Raw genomic sequence first — 21,199 nt, forward strand, 5'->3', positions numbered from 1 at the left:
ATGATTTTTTTTTTTAACCAACAAAATTGGTTCATGTGGTGCAAAATACTAACTACATGGTCCCTCTCGAGCACCACTCAGACATCTTAATCTGTTTTCATCAAAATAAACTACTGTGTATCGCGGGCAGCCCGAATCATCATCATTCCAAAGCATGGTTGCCCACAGGCCTTGTTGACGCATCTCAAACATTTTCCACACTCTACCAAAGTGATTCAGGTTTGCAAATCTCACATTTGTGATTTGGATAAACTACACTAACCGGTTTGGTTTTTTTAGTGCGATCAAGCATCTCCTTCAACAAAAGCCGAGTCACTCACGCATTCAATAGGCGAGACAGGCCAAACGCCTGCCTGACCTCACTCATGCGTTTGACAGGTGGGACAGGTCATACGCTTGCTTGACCTCACTCATGTCGGGATAGGTCGTACACTTGCTAGACCTCACACACGCGTTTGACAGGCGGGACAGGTCATATGCCTACCCGAACTCACTCATGCATTCGACAGGTAGGACAAGTCCTTCATTGCCCAGCCTCTCTCACAAGTCACCCACATAAAAGCCAAGTCATGGGACTCGCACCTAGACAACAACACTAGCTCAGCATCTTCTATAACAAACGTCACGGGTATGCACTCGCGCCATAACTGCCGCCCATGGGTTATCTCCAAGAACGACCCTTCGAGCTCCACAAGCCGTCTTACGTGGGTTACCATCGGGAACGACTTAATAAGTTCGACAACTGCCTAAGATGGACCCAAGGGTTGACGGGCTCCCTGGCCACTTAGTGCGGGTTACTATGCACAAACTCTAGCATCAATACCAAAATGGAAACACCAATAACAATTCACATCAAGGGGCCAAAATTTGCTAACGCCATCGAAAATAAAAATGGTGGAAGAATATACACTTTTTGCTAATGATAAACATACTCATGCAATTTATCAAGCAAACTCAAAGCCGAGTCTCTTAACTTGCGATGATGACAGTCCCTTGACTACTTCAACCCTCACCCACAGATTCAGCAAAATTAGATCCCTAGACTCACCACGAACTACGAGATGTGATAGTCCCTTACCTACCCAACCAGAGCTCCACACTCGCAATTAACGTAGTCGAGCACATCTCTTGCCTACTTTACCAAGCCGAGCTTTGTGCTTGCACCTAGTGCAATCGAGTATATCTCTCATCCAAGTCGAGCTTTGCACGTAATTTAACTTAAAGATTCTCAAGGAATTCTTGTTGAGTAAGCCAACCTTAAGAATCGCGAGCATCTATTAGGAGATAAAATTCTCTTAGCCCAAAAGACATCACAAGGCCAGCACAAATGACTGCCATCAATAAGCAAAAAGAAAAAGACAGAGAATGAACAAGAAAAGGTAAGTGTTAAATGGAGAAGAATGAGGTGACGGAAAAGAAAGGAAAATGAGAAATGAGTGGGATAAAGGTAACTGCCTCACTTACTACTGACAATGGCCATAATAAAAAGAAAAATGTTGTTTGCACACACCGAAAGGGACACGCCGCGTACACGCATCCACATGGATAGGAATTAATGAAACGATGCGCAGCACCAGTTCTCCTTAATCGATAGACCTTCAATTCTTCTTAATCGATAGACCTTCTTCGTTGCCTTTCCCCCCTTCAAAATTGCTCCTTCATCCTTTACCCCTTCAGATGAGATTAGGGCACAGTTGCGGATTGAACATAGGTAATCCATTTCATCTCCTTCTTCTCCCTTCTAAAATCAGCTTCATCTTCTTCTAATATTTCCCTCATCTATTTCTAGGTCAAACCTGCAGCACTCACTTTCGGCAGCCCACGGAACAGATTAGGGTTCAGCATCAAGCTTCCCCATAGACGACCACGAAGACAGGTTACTCTTCCCATATTTTTCTCATATTCCAACTCTTGGAAAATAGTTCTCTTATATTTGTAGTGAATCAGTTATAATAGATTTGGAAATGCTAAAATGCCCAAAATATACATGCATAAAAATTATAACCGATTTTGAAAATTGGAAACCCTAACCCAAAATCTCTTATATTTGTAGTGTTTCTTGAACAATAGATTTGGAAATGCACAAATGCCCAAAATATACAAGCATAAAAATTGAAACCGATTTGAAAATTTGGAAACCCTAACTTGAAATCTCTTATATTTGTAGTGTTTCTAGAACAACAGATTTCGAAATGCCCAAATGCCCAAAATATACAAGCATAAAAATTTATTCTGATTTGGAAATTTGGAAACCCTAACCCTAATTCGTTTATTTGTAGTGTTTCTTAAACAATAGAGTTTGAAATACCCAAATGCCCAAAATATACAATTTTATAAAAATTGTAACTGATTTGGAATTAAGAATATTAAATAAAATTCTTGATTTTTTATATGATGTTTTAATTTCTTGAGTTATTTTCAAGGTTGAGATCAATTTGGAAAAAATATGCATACTGCTTTCAAACTACTACAGTCCACTGAAGCAATCATCCCCTAAACTATCAAAAACTTGTAATGCACTTCCTTCTTCCTTTAAAATAGTCCAAATTAGCCCTAACCACCTAAAGATAATAATATAAAATATAAAATAATAAAAAGACGTAAGTAACCCAGAAGAAAAAATAATCATTTTTATATTTTTCATTGTTTAATGAAGGAACTTGTTTTACTTTAGAGCATTGGCAATGGTTTATGTATCTTCATATTCATCTTCATATTTGAATAATAGCCTTTTAAATTGGTCTATATTGGATTATGTATCTTCAAAATTTTACATAATTATGAATAGTGTTTATTCATGTTTGAAGAACCATAATTCACTCTTCAAACATTATTTTACTATTTTTTCTCTCTCCTACCCATTAAAATCAATTTTGTGAAATTTGTATTAATATGATTTTGATATATTAAGTTTATATTAAGTTGATGATACAATGTGTTTTTTTAATATATATTAATATTTATTGATAAAAGTAGTCATTTTGATATATAAAATTGGTAATATTTATATATATGGAATTTGTATTTTGGAGCACATTGTGTTAATTGTAAAATATATAAAAATAATAATTTTAAGAAAAAATAAAAATAATAATATTTTATTGTTATTTGGTTCAAAAATGCATAATTCAATGTGGGGGTTTTTCTTTATATGCAAAATCAATCTTCAAAAATTGTGATTTTGAAGATGCATATAAAGAAACCAATGCTAGTACTCATAGTAATGGATTTCCAAAACATGACATGATTAATAAATCCATTCTCTTCAATCTTTGGATAGCACAAGGATTTATTAAGTTATTAGATCACTATTTCAAGAAGCTAAAATGGATGGTTTGGGCAACATAATTTACTTTAAAATGCATGACCTCATGCACTGTAAGTTAATTTACTATTAGTTAATTTACTTTAAGTTAATTTACTTTAGTTAATTTTATTGTTGGATGTATGAGTACTATAATACAATTTATTGCTTAATCATCTACCAGATAGTTTTCTGACTTTAGCAACATAATTTACTTTAAAATCCCTGACCTCATGCACTGTAATTTGGCATGCTTTGAAGACTCTTTTTATTGTTGGATGTATGAGTACTATAATACAAGTTATTGCTTGATCATCTGCCAGATAGTTTTCTGACTTTATCGAAAGTTAAACAATTACTTAGAAAGGATTCAGAATTTCATTATTTTAACAATTAATCAGTATTCTATTTTTCTAACCAAACTTTTCGTGGCATTGGATTAATATAAGAATATGTCATCATCCACAACGACATCCTCTACCTCTTTTGCCAAATGAACTCTGGGTCATCTATTATGCTTTTGTGAGATTGAAGTCCAAATGAGATACTCAAATACAAAAAAAAAATCCAAGCTGACCCTTCTTAAGTTGTCCCAAGTACAACAAAGAGGTAACTATATTCATATTTAGTTAAATTATTAATATTACATGCATCTAACTTTTTTGCAAAAAATCTGTATTCATTCACAGGAATTTCCATATTGTAAGTATTTCAAATGGGTAGAGTGGGATGAATACAAGATGTCGGATCGTCCAGAAACTCACAATGAACTATTAAGAAAGGAGAAAGAGCTGAAGAAAATACTCAACGATGAGGATAGGAGGAAAGGCGCTCTTCATTCCACTTTTATAGACAGAATAGGAGGAAAGCTTTTCAGGGACTTTTTTCAGTATATGCCACAAACAAAATCGATGTCGACTTTTTGGAAAGACAATAGCAATAGCATTCTTTATTACTCTGTCCTGATCTGTGATTATAGCTCTAGGAGCTATACCATCCATACACTGTAACCAAGTCTTGAATAACCACACAAACGTTGCAGTATTCTCACTGGATATCAATCCTGCTCCCAAAAGAATTGATTGGCCATGGTGGTTTACACCAACAAATGGTGCAAATGGCATCCCATATCTATTCGTCAGATATGTGGTGTCGAATGTAACCACGTCACCGAAATCTTCATAGGCTGCCCTACTACGGGGGTTTGCCCAGACGACATTCTTCAATCTCCCGTCGTCATCTAAATCCATCGACGCAAAGAACTTAGGATTCTTGTATTACATCCGTAAAAAATATTCCCGAAGCACTCCAGCGCCAAGTTGTAAATGTCTTGCCTTATCGATGTAATTCCGACAATCCTTTTCCAAAAACGGGAGATTTTCAAAACCTCCCGTGCCAACGACAAGAGATATGAAGCTCTTATTTATTCGGATACCAGCCAGATCATTTGTATCTAAGACTCTTTTTACGGAGTCACTAACTTCTCGATTACATCGAAAGAAGCGGGATTTTTTTGGACTGAGATCGTGGTTATGAATGTTATTAACTGTTGTCAACTGAAACTTTCCGTCAACTTTTAAGACATTAATCTTCGCCTTACACTCCGTCTTTTCTGTCGGACATGATCTGGCGACATTCAACGTCCTATTACGGGCCTTCCCACCCCGGGCACAATCGAGGGTGGCATATTTGACAGTCCCATCATCTCCTTTCTCAGTCCTTCTTGTCATCACCCCAAACCCAATATTCTTAGCATACTGCTTATAATAAGTCATTACTTCTTCAAAGGAATTAAACTTCATCTTCGACTTGGGCTCTAAAATCGTGTCACCTCTAATTTCATCATCTAACTGAGCTGTCTCGCCAATTCTATCATCAGTTTCCATAGAATCTGGTCTATCTTTGTTGCTTTCTTCAACTCTAGCGGAGGTAGATGGGAACTCAGTTTTCCTACAATTGGGTGTTTCTTCTATATCACATCTTTCGCTTGCAGCAAATCTAGTAGTCATAACAGGAGTTGAGTAACCATCTTTGTGCTAGAAGAAGAAGAAAAATATTTAAAAAACATATGACATTAATCTTAAAAGGAAAACCAAAAATTTACAAAAATTCAAGAATACAATTGTATCACCTCTTGAATATTGCATGGGTATTGGTAGCCATCTGGTTGTTGCATTAAAGTTGGTGACCACGTAGGAGGTTCTCCATGGTAACCGTGCGTGTGCATGTAATTTCTGAAGTTTAGAGAAGTTGATGGTATGCCCTGCACATGTTATTACAATGTGTTATTCATGTGGAAATCCATGGATATCAAGCCAACATAGTCCAACAAATTTTTAAAAAAATATAACACATTGTGGTTGGGAGATTTGAGTTAGATGGTATTAGCCGAGATGACTGTTCTTCCCCTTTTTCCATGATGAGAAGATATGAACTGTATAATTCCACAAAAGTAGATAAAACTTGTCTTACAAGTACTACATCTTTAATGAAAAACTCTAAAATAAACACAACTAAACTACAGAAGGGCAATTTAGTCATACTTAAATTAAATTGAAATAATACCAATTAATTGATCTACTCCCACAAAAGTAATTAAATTTTACAAATAGATAATTCATTTGTGTGCTTAATTTACAAATGGAATTGGCAATATGAGCTGCAGAAATTTGTTCTGCACATTTAGATAAGTCTTTATCTGATAATTCATTTGTGTGCTTAAAACCAAATGATGAGTCTTTATCTGATAGATTAAAAGGGGAAAAAAAAAACATCTTTCATTATTCCACCTAATCTAAATACAACACAACCAGACTAGTCAAAGACATAACTGACAGCTAATACCAAGATTAACAACGAGTATGTCACCAAAACATACACCAGAAAATTGATAACATTGTCACCAAAACAACTAATGCAACTATGGGGCAAAAAACCAAGCCATGAGTCTTTATCTGATAGATTAAAAAAAAAAAAAAAAAAAAGCCTTATGGCTCTACGTAAGTACATGAAACAATAACTCATTTTGATCATTGTTATAAATTATATTATCTTTTTCTCTTTTCCAAGCAAGATTTGATTCTAAAACATACCAAGTTTCATTCTTTTCATTTGGCTGGAAAAAATCAAGGTCCTGGGAGGGGGAATCTAGATATGAGTCTAACCCTCATATTTGCAAACGAAGTGGTCAATCTCAAGAATTATGCAATGAAAAGTTGAATCCGATGCAAAAATGAAACGAAACCAAACAAAAGGCAACCACAACCATAAGGCACTATTCCTATAACCAGCAATAACATTATATGATCAAGGCTGGTAAAGCTTGAACGTAGGTTACATAACATAGCTGATTATTAGCATATTAAAAATACCATCAAATTGTTTTCAACATTACAATCATTATAAATTGGAGAACTTCCAGTTTTTCATATCCTAAACAGGCATTATCCCAACAATACAAACGGCAAAAAAACACAGCGCAACCCAGCAAAATGAAAAAAATAACGAGTCTAGCTTCTTCTTCTTTTTTTTTTTTTACCTTTTTATGTTTGGAGTGTATCTTTGTGATCGTGCTGAAGTAGTAAAAAAACATATATCCCAACAATACCAAGATTAGTCAAAACATATACCAGAAAAATAACAAGAAAGCACCTCTAAGAGGTTAATTACATTTGTCTAATCCCACACACTGAACAACCCCTTTTTTCAAATAAATTACATCCTAAGTAGCGAATTGTTCACAATAGAAATTTCAAGTTGATACTATGTTTGGCTATCAAGAAAAAAAAAAACATCAATTATTTCTAAGTTTCAACAGGTACACAGAACAGATTTCCAATCTCAAGAAAGTGAGATGCATTTCGATGTAAGATATACATTGGTATGAAAACTATCATTAATAAACACCTAGACCAACAGGAAAAAAATGAAATCTAAAATAAGAAGAAAATAGACCAAATGTTTTCACGAAGTAGATGAATTGTTTTCAACATTATAAAAAAACAATAAAATTGAATATTTGGAAAAAATGTTAGAGAAGCATGTGGTAGAGGCGGACAAGGAAAGGAAATGCCAATCTTGAGGGTAGGAGGAACAAATCTGATAGAAGACCCACCATTCAAAAGCGTTTATTAAAAAATCTACTGGAATTTGAAAAAATGCAAAAGAAGATGAAGAATAAACAGTACCTGAACAATGTAGTGGCTTTCGAAATCGACGACGAGAGAAGTGTGGTTGCTGGGCAAATTTCTGGTTTTGGCGCTCGCAAGATGTTTTCTACCGATTCTAGGTTTGAAATGGGTTTCCCACGGCGTTAAACGATTTTAATTTTTTTTTTTAATAATATATCGGCTGATGTCAGCGATTTTGCAACAGGTACCCAGCGGCAGGTACCTGTAGTAGTTCTGGTACATAGAGAAATAGAAAATTATGAGAAAATATAAAATAATTATATTATAGTATATTTACCCTCCAAACAACTCGTGGGTGTAAATCTTGTGCCGAATTACGTAAATTTTTATACTTCCACCTCTATTTTTATTTATTATATTTAATTTCTATTCACTATTATAAATATACATACAGATATTATACCACTATTCCATACCACTATTGTGAGATCCAACCCGTCTTATTTAATCTTGGACTACCTTAACGGATCGGGAATAACATTTTCTTCTTTTTATACAATTTTTAACATTATATATAAATGATTAAACAAGTTTTAACCTTTAAATTTTGACAAAAGGTCCAAAATTGGTTACCGAGATATCTCGCTCCCAGACAAAAGCTTTCTGGGAACCAAGCGATCGCCAAGGGACAAAGTCGCAGCAAGAAAGCGACAAAAGCATGGATTTTCTTTTTTGGTCACAAAACCGAGGATCTGAAGAGTGACCGACGGGTCTCTCTCTATTCAAACGGCTATAAGGAGAGTGACTTGAGTGGAGAGGAGCGCGCTGAGTTGAAAAACAACAAATAATACAGTAGTTATCACAAATCCTTTAAAAAATCAAGGAGTTATACTACAGTATGATCTTGCAAGTTTCAGACATTTAGTTTGAAAAAAAATTAGATTTATTATTAAAAAATTATTTTTTAAATTTATTAATTTTTTTAAAAGATGTACTAGATTTATACGTAAATATCATTTTTTATATTAATAATAACACAATTAAAAAAAAAAAAGGTAAATCACTGTTTATTCATGAGCTTCCTGTCCGGCTTTGGGGCCCAGCTGGTTGGTCGTCCAATAATAATGTAATTTTCTTTCTTTTTCTTTTTTATGGTCGGTTCACAGCAGAGAGGACAAAAAGATTGGTGCGGTGATGACGTGGCCCACTAATGCACCTCGTTCTGGCTTCTGACACTGCACGTTTGCCCAAAAGCTTAGATACAATTGCTTGAAAAATGTTAAATATATTTAAAAAAAAATAGAAACTGTTAAATATGTATACAATGGAAAATGCAAAATATACATTTACGATACAACCCCCCACAGTCTTTTTACTCCTTAGTTTGCAGTCTCCATTCTTCCTTCACACGATCAAGCTGTCTCTCTCTACCGCCCCTCCTTTTCAGAAAGTGAAGATACTTGTCGCATGCAGAATCTCAAGAGAAACATGTCATACAAAAGACAAAGAAAAGCATGCAACGATATCATTTCAAGAAAATCATAGAGCACAGAAATATCTCTTCCTTATTTACCAAAAAATAAAAGATAAAAAAACCTTTGTATACGCTATAGATTAGACAATGCTAGGATGCCGCTGGGGGATCCGTTCATTTTTGTCCCGTTAAATTTTTTTATTTTCAAATTTTTTTTTATAAAAATATTAAGTAAATTTTATTTAATTATATTATAAATTTTATTTATTTTTTTAAAATATATAAAAGTGTTAAAAAATGAAAACTTTTAAATATTTTTTTCAAATTATTTTTTTAACACTTTTAAATATTTTGAGAAAAAGAATAAAATTAATAATATAATTAAACAACATTTTCTTAATTTTTTTATAAAAAAATTTCAAAAAAAAAAAAATTTGAGAAAAACTCAAGGCGGGTGTAATATCTAATTAAATCGCATCACTAATGAGATTTATTTCTCTTGTAATTTGACCTACTCAAGGAATAAGGAAATTTCTCTCTCATCTGTCTCCTCACGGAATAATATCTAAATAAAAATTATTTGATGTAGAGTTATTTTTATAAATTTTTTTATATCTTTTAATAATATAATTAATTATATATTAAACAAATTAATTTAACTAATTATACCAATAAAATATATAAAAATTACGAAAAATTACTACATGTAACGTTACTTTTGGATTTCTAACAGCATTTTAATATCGCCGTGCAAGAGCTGAAAAAAGCTCAGAAAGAGTGGGAGGGAGAAACTGAATATTTTTGAGTAATATTGATCCAACCCATGTACAACCATCCACGTACTGAATAGTTTAAAGAGCTTGCCTAAAGAACTAAGAAAAGATCCAGATCAACCATCCACATATAGATCGTGTATATTTTTCAACATAACCTCACATTTTCTCACATTTTCTTACTTTTTCTCATCAACCAAACAAAACTTAATAGAAAACCAAATTAGAATTTAATTTATCTTATTATCAATCACAGACTGATTTCTAACCTTAAATATTTTTCAATCGATGGAGGCCAATAGGGGGTTTCAAAGGGATGGTTTTGAAGGGACGATGGAGGCCGACGGGGGTGGGGGGAGGAGAAGACAGTGGACGGTGGGAGCAGGTCGACAGGGCTTGGGGGAGGAGAAGAGAAGATCAATGCCGACTGATTTTTTCAGAGAGAGAGAGAGAGAAAAGGGAGGAGGCCAATGATGGGTTGAGGAAGATATTCTGCAAACAGGATTTTGGGAGGCAAACGCAGGATGTGAAATTGATCTAGTGCATGCTGGTCTATTCACAATGAAGCTGGAACTTGTATGTGGCATCACTTTATTAGCTGGTGCCACCATTACACACCCGACCGGCTCCAAGGGCTTCTCTTTGCACATTCATAATAAATTCAACACTTGTTTTTTTATTTTGGGGACTCATTTTGGCAATGCCTTCTTTCTACTTCACCGTCTATATCTGCCATTGATTTTCCTATTTTCCTATTTTCATACATACTTAGAATAACTCAAATAAATAAAACAAACAAAAATAAACTAGAGTTAGATTTTAAAACTTAATATAAAAACAAATTACTGCTTTTAATTAAAAAAAATACTACAACTATAAAAAGATTTTATAAAAATAAATTTATAAATTAACATGATTTAATATGATATGTTAAATTTATTTTATAATAAATATAATTTTATAATCTAACCTATCACATTAATTTATAAATTTAATTTTATAAAATTTTTTAATGTCTAAAATATTTTTCTGTAGTAAAATAATTGTATTACCCCTGTCAGGGCCATCAGTCCCTATGTTTTGTTTCTGTAAAAAATTTGATTTTCTTTTTCAAAGTTTTGCCTGGTTTTAACATTCACTTTTTAAAATTTAGCTTCCCAGGTTTTACTTTATTCTTAAATGATTTTTATACACAGAAGTCTATCTAGTCATGACCTGATAAAGATCAAATGGAGGATAACTGTTGAAAATCTATAAGATTAAGAAGCAAAATAATAAAATTGTAAGTCCGAATTTATTTTTAAAAAAATAACATTATAAAACCCGAAAAATAATTTTTTTTTCATCTTGTTATATTTTTTTCGAAAAACAACAGTAACGCTCGTTGTTTCTCGGAAACTCGAATCTCTCTCTGATATTAGAAAGCAGCACATAAGAAAGCGAAGAATAACGTCAAGCCCACTTTTCTGGATTCCCACGGTTTCCGATAAACCTTTCCCCCTTCATGCTTTTAGCAAAACCTTAATTTTATTCGATATTTTAATTATTTTCTTTGTGAAATATATTTGTGCTGCTTTTGATACATACTGGATTCCTTTAATCTCACTTGCTGGAAAATCGCTGGATTTTCTCTGATTCCTCGAACCCATCTGCAAAAAACCGTTGCTTTTCCCCTTAAATCTCTGTGAAGAAAAACGAACAATTGCTTTAGTACTGCTTCAAAAAAAAAGACTTTCTCCCTTTTTGCCCTGTAAAACCCATAATTTTCGTGGCGATTTTCCCCCAAAGAAACGGTGGGATCATGGAGAGGCTGTGGTTTCTTAACTGGGTTTTTGTTGTGTGGCTCCTCGGTTGTGTTTATGTTTGTGTTGAAGGTCTTGGTGTGAATTGGGGTACCATGGCAACCCACAAGTTGCCGCCAGACACAGTGGTTAAGATGTTGAAAGACAATGGGATTAAGAAGGTGAAGCTGTTTGATGCAGAGCAGTCTACAATGAGCGCTCTGGCTGGGTCTGATATCGAGGTCATGGTCGCTATTCCCAACGATCAGCTGGCGGTGATGAACAGCTATAGTCGTGCTAAGCAATGGGTCCAGAGAAACGTCACCCGCTATCTGTTCAATGGAGGAGTTAACATCAAGTATATCAATATTTCTTTTCTTTTTGTTTAATTATTCCTTTTCCGATTGATTTATTATTATCAACTTCCATGGGATTCTCAATTTTATTAACTATGGTCATTCTCCTTATATATACTGAAAATTATTGATAATCTTTTGCTTTAACTTGAAAATTTTTTGGGATATTCTTTGTTTCATTTATTTCAAAATTCAAGATCTTTTCTGATCACATTGATATGAAGTATTGGGCAACTTATGCTATTTTGGGATGTTAATTGGTTGAATAACTTGAGTTGGTTCTTGACTCTGCCATGGGCAGTTAGGACATGTTCGATTCCACATTATCACGTGGCATTCAATGCCTTGCCTTTGAATTTTCTGTTCTATAGCGTTTTAGAAATCGACTTTTGTTACGTACATGCGAACTTACACTCCAATCTGCGTATCAATGCTGATGGGTTCATATTCAAAATTTAAATTGGCATTGTTTTCAATAAAGTTTATGACCAATCATATTAGATTGGTGCATATATCGGTGCGCAGAATCACTTATAACTAGATTTTTTATTTTCTTTATATTTTATCAAATACGCCACATGCTTTCCTCAACGATGTTTCTACTTAATGTGCTTTAATTAATTACTGAGATTTGGGTCTTAGTATCTTACCAACTTAACACCAACTTCTTGCATATTTTTGGGATTCTCTTGTTTACTAATTTTTTGATCCAGTTTCTTCTCATTCAAATAAAATTTTTGTTTACCGAGTAAAGGGAAGTTGTTATGTTGTTTTTTTTTTCGACATTTACTTGGCGATCATTTGAAGCATTGGGTTCTTTGTACGGTTCTTTTGTGTGTGGATTTCGCATGGGAAATATAAAAGAATGAGTAGCAAGATCCAGGAGGAAAATTTATCTCTCTAGAAAGTTTATTGGAATACGGACACTAAATCTAATTGTTAGAAACAGACTATAAGACTAGTAGGCAAAATATAAATGAGAAAGAAATAGATTTGTCAAAGTTATTTGATAAACTTGTTATGTCATCATCTCTGTTGGATCTCAATTTTGTATTGTTGAATGCTTATTGAAAAGTTTAAAGGAAGGGATGATTATCAGATTTACAATTTGGACTTGTCTTTACCAATTAGATAAACCTTTTACATTAGTGGGGTGTTTAAATGAGGATATTCTTTTAAGATTTAATAATCTGTTTAAATGCATATAAGTGAAGTTGAATCCAGATGCGCATGGGAATCTTGATTCCATCCCAACCATCTTTAGATGGGAATGTGGATTCCTTTGTAGAGAGGTGATACACCACGTTCCCATCACCCAGAATATTCAACACAATTTTCCTTGTTTTATATTTTGTGTCTGTACCTTTTGATACACTTGTATGGTTTTTTTTTTTTTTTCGTTATATTTTGTAATTGTTCAAAATAATGTGGCTTTATGCAACTATTTTTTTCCTATGAAATATCATTATATTTGTACAAGAAAATTTGTATCTCTATGTCGAATTTTGTCAGGGTTATCTTTTAATAATAATTATATTTTGTTTCATTGTGACCGTTTGCAAAATTTGTATAAAAAGTGAGGAATTATTTTATTCTATGAACAAGTTTATTTGGGAAATGAAATGAAACGATGGTTACATGCTCCTCTACTCCCCGGCATTGTTTATTTCATTTCTAAATCTGAAACACAGAGATGGAGTTTCCAATCAAAAAAATATATTTTGTAGCAAACAGTTTTATGCACTTTAGGAGAAAAATAAAGAATTTTTTTGAAAGAATAGATTGGTAATCCAGATTCTGGCATCACATTCCTAGAATGGTGGATTGCCAAACCGAACACCTCATGGTAGTTTATAAAAGTAAGGAATAATTTTATCACATTTCAACCAGTCTTCTTGCTCTCAAGTAAAAACTGGCTGTGAAGCTTACTTCTGTTATTTGATATACAATTTTGATTTGTCTTTATTGCTATTCTCTTTATACGTTTGGCATTGTAGATTTGAGAGGCTGTAGCTTCCAAGTTAGCTCCTCATTCTTCTCAGATTATTACCACCTACTTGCACAGATATGCAGCAGTTGGCAATGAGCCTTTCCTGACATCCTACAATGGCTCATTCTTGAATATCACCCTCCCAGCACTTCAGAACATTCAGAATGCCCTTAATGAAGCTGGTGTCGGAGACTCTATAAAGGCCACTGTTCCTTTAAACGCTGATGTGTACAATTCACCAGAGACCAGTCCCTATCCATCTGCCGGGAGGTTCCGGAATGATATTAGTGACCTAATGACCCAGATTGTCCAGTTTCTAAGCAAGAACAATGCACCTTTCACGGTAAACATTTACCCTTTCCTAAGTCTTTATGGCAATGACGACTTCCCTGTTGACTATGCCTTCTTTGACGGGGTAAGCCAGCCCGTGGTTGATAGTAATGGGATTCAGTACACAAATGTTTTTGATGCCAACTTTGACACCTTGGCGTCTGCTCTTAAAGCTGTTGGATATGAGAACATTACCATTATTGTAGGCGAGGTTGGGTGGCCTACAGAGGGGGACAAGAACGCCAATATAGGCAATGCTTATAGATTTTATAACGGGCTTTTATCGAGACTTGCAGCCGATAAGGGCACCCCTTTACGGCCTGGATATATAGAAGTTTACTTGTTTGGTCTTATAGATGAGGATGCCAAGAGCGTTGCTCCAGGAAATTTTGAGCGCCACTGGGGAGTTTATAGGTATGATGGGCAGCCCAAATTTGGTATGGATCTTTCTGGTCAGAATCAAAATAAACTTCTTGTGCCTGCACAAAATGTGCAATATCTCCCTAACAAATGGTGTATGTTTAACCCCAATGCCAAGGATCTGAGCAAGATTGCAGATAACATAAACTTTGCTTGCACCTTCGCGGATTGCACATCACTCGGATATGGTTCCTCCTGTAACAGCTTGGATGCTAATGGGAATGCGTCTTATGCATTTAATATGTATTTCCAGGTACAGAATCAGAACCCATTGGCTTGCAATTTTCAAGGTTTGGCCATGGTGACTGCACAGAATATCTCGCAAGGGAACTGCAATTTTCCCATTCAGATAGTTGCATCTTCTTCTGGGGGGTGCTCAACGGTGACTGCAGTGTTTGTAACTCTATTCCTGTTTCTGTTGCTATAGATTATTTATTTTTATTTATAATATTTTTGGAGATCAGGCTTATTGTTACTATTTTTGGTACTTTCTTTGTACGTTACAACTCTTTGGGGATATTTTTACTTCACAGATTGGTTCGATAAAAATTAGTTAATAAATAAACTAAACTAAACGAAAGTCCACAGGAACCATAAATCCTATGGCTTATAAGGCATCTAATTGATTTGTTGGCCTGTGGGATGAGATTCGTGACGATACAGAATGGAACTCATCCCACTTTGGCTTTATTTTTTTTATTTTTAGATGGGGCTGTAGATCGCGGGTGCATAAGGCACTCCAGCAGCAGCATGTTGGTGTTGATGGTAGGAAGACAAAAAGGAGACTGGACATCTTCCTTTATGCACAAAAAAAAAAAAAAGGGTAAATAAAGGGCCAGATAGATTGAATTGAAAGAGAATCAGTTGACAATTAGTCCGGCCAAGGCCTAGGTAGAATTAAAGTCAGTGAGCCCCCCCGTAGTGTTTGTTCCCTTGCTCCAATCACCAATGGATAGGAGATTCCTTCGGGCGCGGGCCTCCTGTTAATATCTAGCCCAGCTCTAATAAGCTGCTGGGCATGTTGCATTAGGCTGACCAAATCTCTCCCTTTTCTTTTCTGGCCAGAAATCTCTCTCTTTTCAAGCTCACAAAAGCGTTGATGGAGCTCTTGTCAGTGGTGGGACCAGTTTTTCACCATCCACACAAACAAACATTTGAAAATGAGCATCTCAATTATGCACCCTAAAACCCCAAACAACACAACATGGCACTTGTGCTCCTCAGTCCTCTCTTGTGGTCATGGATGTGATGAGTGTGTTAATTCACCCACCTACTCACCTTCCTTCGCATCCATCATCATCATCCATGTTCCATATTTTCAAATGTCGGTACTTTATTTGGAAGTGGTGATTAGTTTACATAGACTCCTAGGCTGCGTGTTTTCGTGTCACCCCCGGCCAATATTACGTATTACCATTGTCATTCTTCTTGATATGTTGGCACAACATAATTTTAACACATTAAACAGGTATCTCTAATATATCAATATTTAGATTTCACACTCACCAAAAATAATGATAGTAATAAAATAAAATAAAAAATAACTTTTCTGCTGACAAAAGCTCGTACGCATGCAAATAACGGTTTGTCGGCAATCATAATCTAATGTTTTGAGAGTGATGAACGGATAAGAACTTAGTGAATATATTTGGGAAGTAAGCATGGAGGTAGCCAGAAGGGTCATGCATGGAAACAAGGTATTTGAGGGATATCTATTTTCTGATCAAGAGGGCTGATTAGACACAGCATTTTTTCACAGTATATGCAAAAATACCGTGTGTTTGTCTACATCCTATGGCTTTTGTTTTCTCAAAACTGTTCCAGATTTTCTTGAGAACCACCAAATCACTCGATAAAACATGAACAATGAAAACTCACGTGCATGCCCTTCTTGGAATCCATTATCTTATCTCTTACAAGGCAGTATCGCTATATGGCAAAACTTGAATAATATATACGACAACACAAATACTTGGATTCTATTTTTTTTAATTGAAAAAAAAAAGAAAAAAGAAAAAACGAGAGAGACTTCGCGACATTACAAACAGAGGAAAACCAGTTGTGCACAAAGTCGCAAACGCATCAAAGTCTTGTTGTTTTCATTGCTTTTGTATCCTAACGTTGCAGTCTGCAGAGCTTTGCCTTGCAGGCACAGAGCTTTCCAAAAATATAAACAAATAATTTTTCGAATGTTCAGAATTCAGCCATGAGAATGCCCTTAACGCTACTATTTTTCTTGGAATCCAACATATAAGAAAAAATAATAATAATGAACATCGATGTGATCGGGGAATGAACATGTGAAGAACACTGCAAAATCTACTTGCAGGTGTATTTCGGGAACCAAAAAAGAGGAAAAAAATGAGGACTGCATGATATTAAATTACAAGGGATCCCATGGATATCTGCCAACAGAAAATTCAGTGTTACTACACTACTAGTTTAATTTCAAGGAATTGTTCTGTCTGAACTTTGTTTTTCAAGGGAAAACCCATGCCACTGCCCACTAGGGAATGGAAGGCGGAAAAGCCATTCTCATTTCCATGACTTTCTTGTGAGAGTTGGAGTGCAAATAGCTCACAAAAGTAGGACTCTTTGCTGGCCTATACTCTGGCAGCAACCTACCCGACTTGTACCTTACCCCACATGCATTGCACAGTGTTTTCGGACCCAATGGTCCAGCCCTCCACTGTGGGGTCCGTTGTGCTAGGCAATGGGTGCACCTCCTTGCCATTGGCTGCTGTTCATTGCTACCCTCCAAGCTTCCCTTCCGCACCATCCCCTTCTCGTCTTGTCCTTCCTCTTCTTCCCTTGTTTCTTCCTGCTCACCATCTCTTAGTATGTTAATGTTTTCCTCATTTTTGGGCACAATAAGTTCACTGTCAGCCAACCAGTAAGCCTGTTGGAGCAAAGGGGGGTCCGAGCTGATTACGTTGAGGGCATTAATTTTTGGGTTCAAGTGATGTGACCAGGTGCTTCTTAAAGTTAAAGGGTTCTTGGTTTTGAGAGTTGTAGCCCTTTTTCTTTTGCTTCTAGCCTTGCCTGGCACTACAAAAGTTTGCAGGGAAGCTGGGTTCTGTTCGGTCTTCTGCAAGGGTCTTGAGGACTTTGGGATTGTACTTGTGGTTTGAACACCGGTGGGTACTGGGAGGCAGTTTCCATTACTGGATAGACAGTCTTCCACAAATACTGAAAGCCATTCTAAGCTAACATCCACTTCCTGAACGTTTGGTCACAAAGAAACCCAGAACTAGTAAGACCCATGAGAACATGTACTACGTATTGGTGAAATGTTATATCTCATATCTAATATAGTTGTGAAAAACCTGACCAAAATAGTGTGTGAAGGGACACAACCTGACGAAGCACGAGGAGGAACAGAAAAATAAAAAATGGAGAACCAAGGAGTTGAAACAGGCAAGCAATTTAAGAAAACTAAGTTGTAAAACTCTTAACAGTACAAGCGAGCAAAAGAGATTTGCGAAAGCACAACCACAACTCCGCTCAGAGAGAGATTGAAGTACAAAGGAAACTATGAATAGGAACACCAATAAAGGAAAGGACGAACCGTGTTCTGAGCAGAGAAGAGTTCGTCAAGACTGTTAGTGAGGCCACCAAGCCTGGAGTGAGGGGAAAGGACCTGCTCTGGCTGGTAATCACCGGCAACTGTCACATTCCGGTAGAAATCCATGGCCACAATGCAAATACTCTTGAGATTTTGAACACACCAAGAGAAAGAAAGTGAAACAAAGAAAGACAAAAAAGAAAAACAGGAGAAGAAAAATGCAGTCTTTCTAAGCTGTCTCAGTGCCTCCTTATGGCCTCGTTTATTTTTTGTGTCGGCAGATACAGCTAAAGAAACAAATCAAATTTAAGCAATCAAAGAGAGCAAGCCCACATCGGCACATCCCCACCACTCTCTGCAACTATCTGATGAGGACCCGTTTACCACGGCTTTATAGTTTATACCATCTATATTATACATGTCCTTGCTTTTTCTTCGTTTTATCAAGAAAACATATTTTCTGTAATGTTTTATTTCTCAAGTTATAAGAAAAGAAAAAGAGAAGTAGCATATTAGAGCTTATTGTTGCTAAAAAATGAAAGCTCTTATATGTTTTTATTTGTACTTTTTATGTTCCTTGTTTTTTTAAACCTTAGTTTATTCAGGTAAAGGATAAGGAAATGGAAAATGACCGATGCATTATGCCTTTAATAAATAAATAAATAAATAAATAAGAGGAAGAAGATAAAATACACTATCAGTCCGATCCCTGTAGTAGGGTCCTAAGAAAATAGGGGCTTTCTTTCTGAATTACGAGTGCAGCTTTGCAGAAGTTATTGTCATAGGCAGGGCAGCTCAGAAATTAGGTGATAAGTGATGCCTGCAACTCCCTCCCTTTCTTCCAAAGGATACATTGTGATGGTCTTGGATTTGGTCTTTAGCTGAATAGCAGTGTACTACTGGGTGCTGGATTCTTTGAAAATTTCAACAAATTTGACCAGATCGGTTTAATTGGTCCAGGAAAAGGGGCAGTGGAGATGGATTATGTGCAGGTTTAATGACTAGCTGCTAGCATCCTTTCAGTGAACTTACCGATCAATGCTGTAATTTAAAGAAAACGCTCAACTACGTTTTATGCTAACAGATACTATTAAGGTATCGTTTAAGCAAAATTTTATCTACTACACTACCATCTTACTTGCATCCCATTAAGTAAGATGCGGTACATCTATTATCATTGAATAATTATTTATTGTATGTTTATTTATCATCAAATGGTGATAAATGCACTACATTATATATATTTTGTTCTAATATTCTCTTAAAAATAAAATAAAATAAAAAAGGCCCTCTTTGAGGTTCCAATTCATTGATAAACAAACCTGCTATTGTCAAATGTAAATAGATGTGGGGGAGGCTAGGACTGAAGAAAACCAAAAAGATTAATTTCCAAACTCAACCAGAAAGAACACACTTGTAAAAATTGTGTGCCTGGGTCACTTGTTGGTTGAGTGTTTATTTGATAATAAATGGTATTCAAAGGAGCACAAGACGAGACCCTAATTTTATTTATTTATATATATCATTGCTTTTGTTAGAGGAGTGTGAAGAGAGCCAAGAACAAGGGTGTTTTGCTTGTCGGTAAGAAAAGATGGCTTACCAAGAGAATTAAATTAACCATTTTCAGATTTTGCTGCATTCCTAGCCAACCTTTGAAGAAAGAAGATCCAACATGAGGTGGCCTTATTCTTCCAACTATTAGAAATTATGTGAGGGCAGCCAAAAGTGAGGAGAAACAATGCCTAAGTGAGCCAAACACTCTTTTTCAAACAATACTCTAAAAACGCATGAGGGTCTGTTTCAGACCAACTTAAATAGCAGGCACAAATCGAGGCTAAGGAGATTCCACATTGCTCTCCAAAGGAATACCATTGTTCCGCAACTTCCACACAAAAACAGCACTTCTAATAGGTATAACGGCATTACAAATGAAAGATTGAAAAGGAAGAAAAACAGGGAGATTTATCTCTCAACAAGTTCCGGCCTGGTTATGTGGTGAATGAGCCTAACCGACTTTAGTCTGTTTCCAAACCCACCCGAGAGTTAGAACCAGAGCGCAGTTTAATGTGGATTAAATAAGGATTGCCATAGGTTGAAAGCTCCCCCCCCTCCCCCCTCCCTAAGCCGCCTCAGCCCCTCTAAGCCCAGAAGCCATTTCCATTGTCGTACGAAAAATTCAGTGCACCCTTTTTTTTATCTTCCCATTAGCTTTCTTGTTGAATGAATCAATGATAGGCAATAAATGGTCAACAGATTTCCATAAAAGTAAAGTGGAATTTCTCGTGTATTTCTGTTGTAAAAACAACTGACCATGGAGAGATTGAAGTCAATGCCCTCCGGGCCAGTTAACAATGTAAAGCATCAAGGACACGTATGAAAGTTACGAATTCCCAAGCCCTCTCATTCAACGGGTAGACAAATCCTTTTCAATGATATTCTTCTATGAAGCATAGAATAAGGAACCGATTGGATTGAAAAAGATTCTTATATCATATCATAATTACAACTTTTTCAAATTTTAAAATAATAATAATATTAAAAAATAACATTCTAACAATATTTTATTTAATTTTCAACTTTTGCCTGAAATCATCTCATCTCTAAATCCTCACAGCTCCAAAAATATCCATATCAGTTGTCAATCATCATGCCTCATTCAAAATAATTTAACCTCAAACGTAAGCATTTTATGGATATACCCTATCTCACCAGCCTTGATCGCATAACTATTTTGCCAGATGAAACATATTTTGAGTTGAAAAAAATGCCTATAGGTCGAAGAAAGAAAACTTACATTAGAAGGAAAAATAAATCATATAATTCTGAATATAATAGACCTCTTGAGGACCAAATCCTGTATCAAACATCATGTTGGAATGTACAGAATTATATAGAGGAATTAGAATTGAAGTCCCGAGAAGCCAAACAAAAGGCTTCATCTAAAGAAAGTTAGTTAAGTTAGTTACAAGGGTAGCCAAGTAAAGTTTAGATATCAAGAATTGTACAGTCAGATATCAAGAATTGCATAGTCATTACAGTCCATCACAAGTCTATAAATAGTCATTTGTACAGATAC

The 21,199-nt window shown here is 35.4% G+C and overlaps 3 protein-coding genes across 3 annotated transcripts; 1 reads left to right on the forward strand and 2 right to left on the reverse strand.

Moving 5' to 3' along the window:
• Window positions 1-4,581: 4,581 nt before the first annotated feature.
• Window positions 4,582-5,313, reverse strand: LOC122275856 (protein FAR-RED IMPAIRED RESPONSE 1-like). Its single transcript, XM_043085144.1, has one exon. The coding sequence runs from the start codon at window positions 5,311-5,313 to the stop codon at window positions 4,582-4,584; it is 732 nt and encodes a 243-aa protein (XP_042941078.1).
• A 5,729-nt stretch (window positions 5,314-11,042) lies between these two features.
• Window positions 11,043-15,033, forward strand: LOC122276495 (glucan endo-1,3-beta-glucosidase 8-like). The gene is made up of 2 exons (XM_043086271.1): window positions 11,043-11,820; window positions 13,884-15,033. Exons 1-2 carry the CDS (start codon window positions 11,483-11,485, stop codon window positions 14,983-14,985), a joined length of 1,440 nt encoding a protein of 479 aa, XP_042942205.1. The 5' UTR covers window positions 11,043-11,482; the 3' UTR covers window positions 14,986-15,033.
• A 1,876-nt stretch (window positions 15,034-16,909) lies between these two features.
• On the reverse strand, window positions 16,910-18,495 carry LOC122275152 (GATA transcription factor 7-like). The gene is made up of 2 exons (XM_043084117.1): window positions 18,127-18,495; window positions 16,910-17,778 (listed from the first exon to the last, which is right to left on the reverse strand). Exons 1-2 carry the CDS (start codon window positions 18,247-18,249, stop codon window positions 17,065-17,067), a joined length of 837 nt encoding a protein of 278 aa, XP_042940051.1. The 5' UTR covers window positions 18,250-18,495; the 3' UTR covers window positions 16,910-17,064.
• Between the last annotated feature and the right edge of the window lie 2,704 nt (window positions 18,496-21,199).

This window comes from Carya illinoinensis, chromosome 9 (assembly GCF_018687715.1).
Source record: "Carya illinoinensis cultivar Pawnee chromosome 9, C.illinoinensisPawnee_v1, whole genome shotgun sequence".
Taxonomy (NCBI): domain Eukaryota; kingdom Viridiplantae; phylum Streptophyta; class Magnoliopsida; order Fagales; family Juglandaceae; genus Carya; species Carya illinoinensis.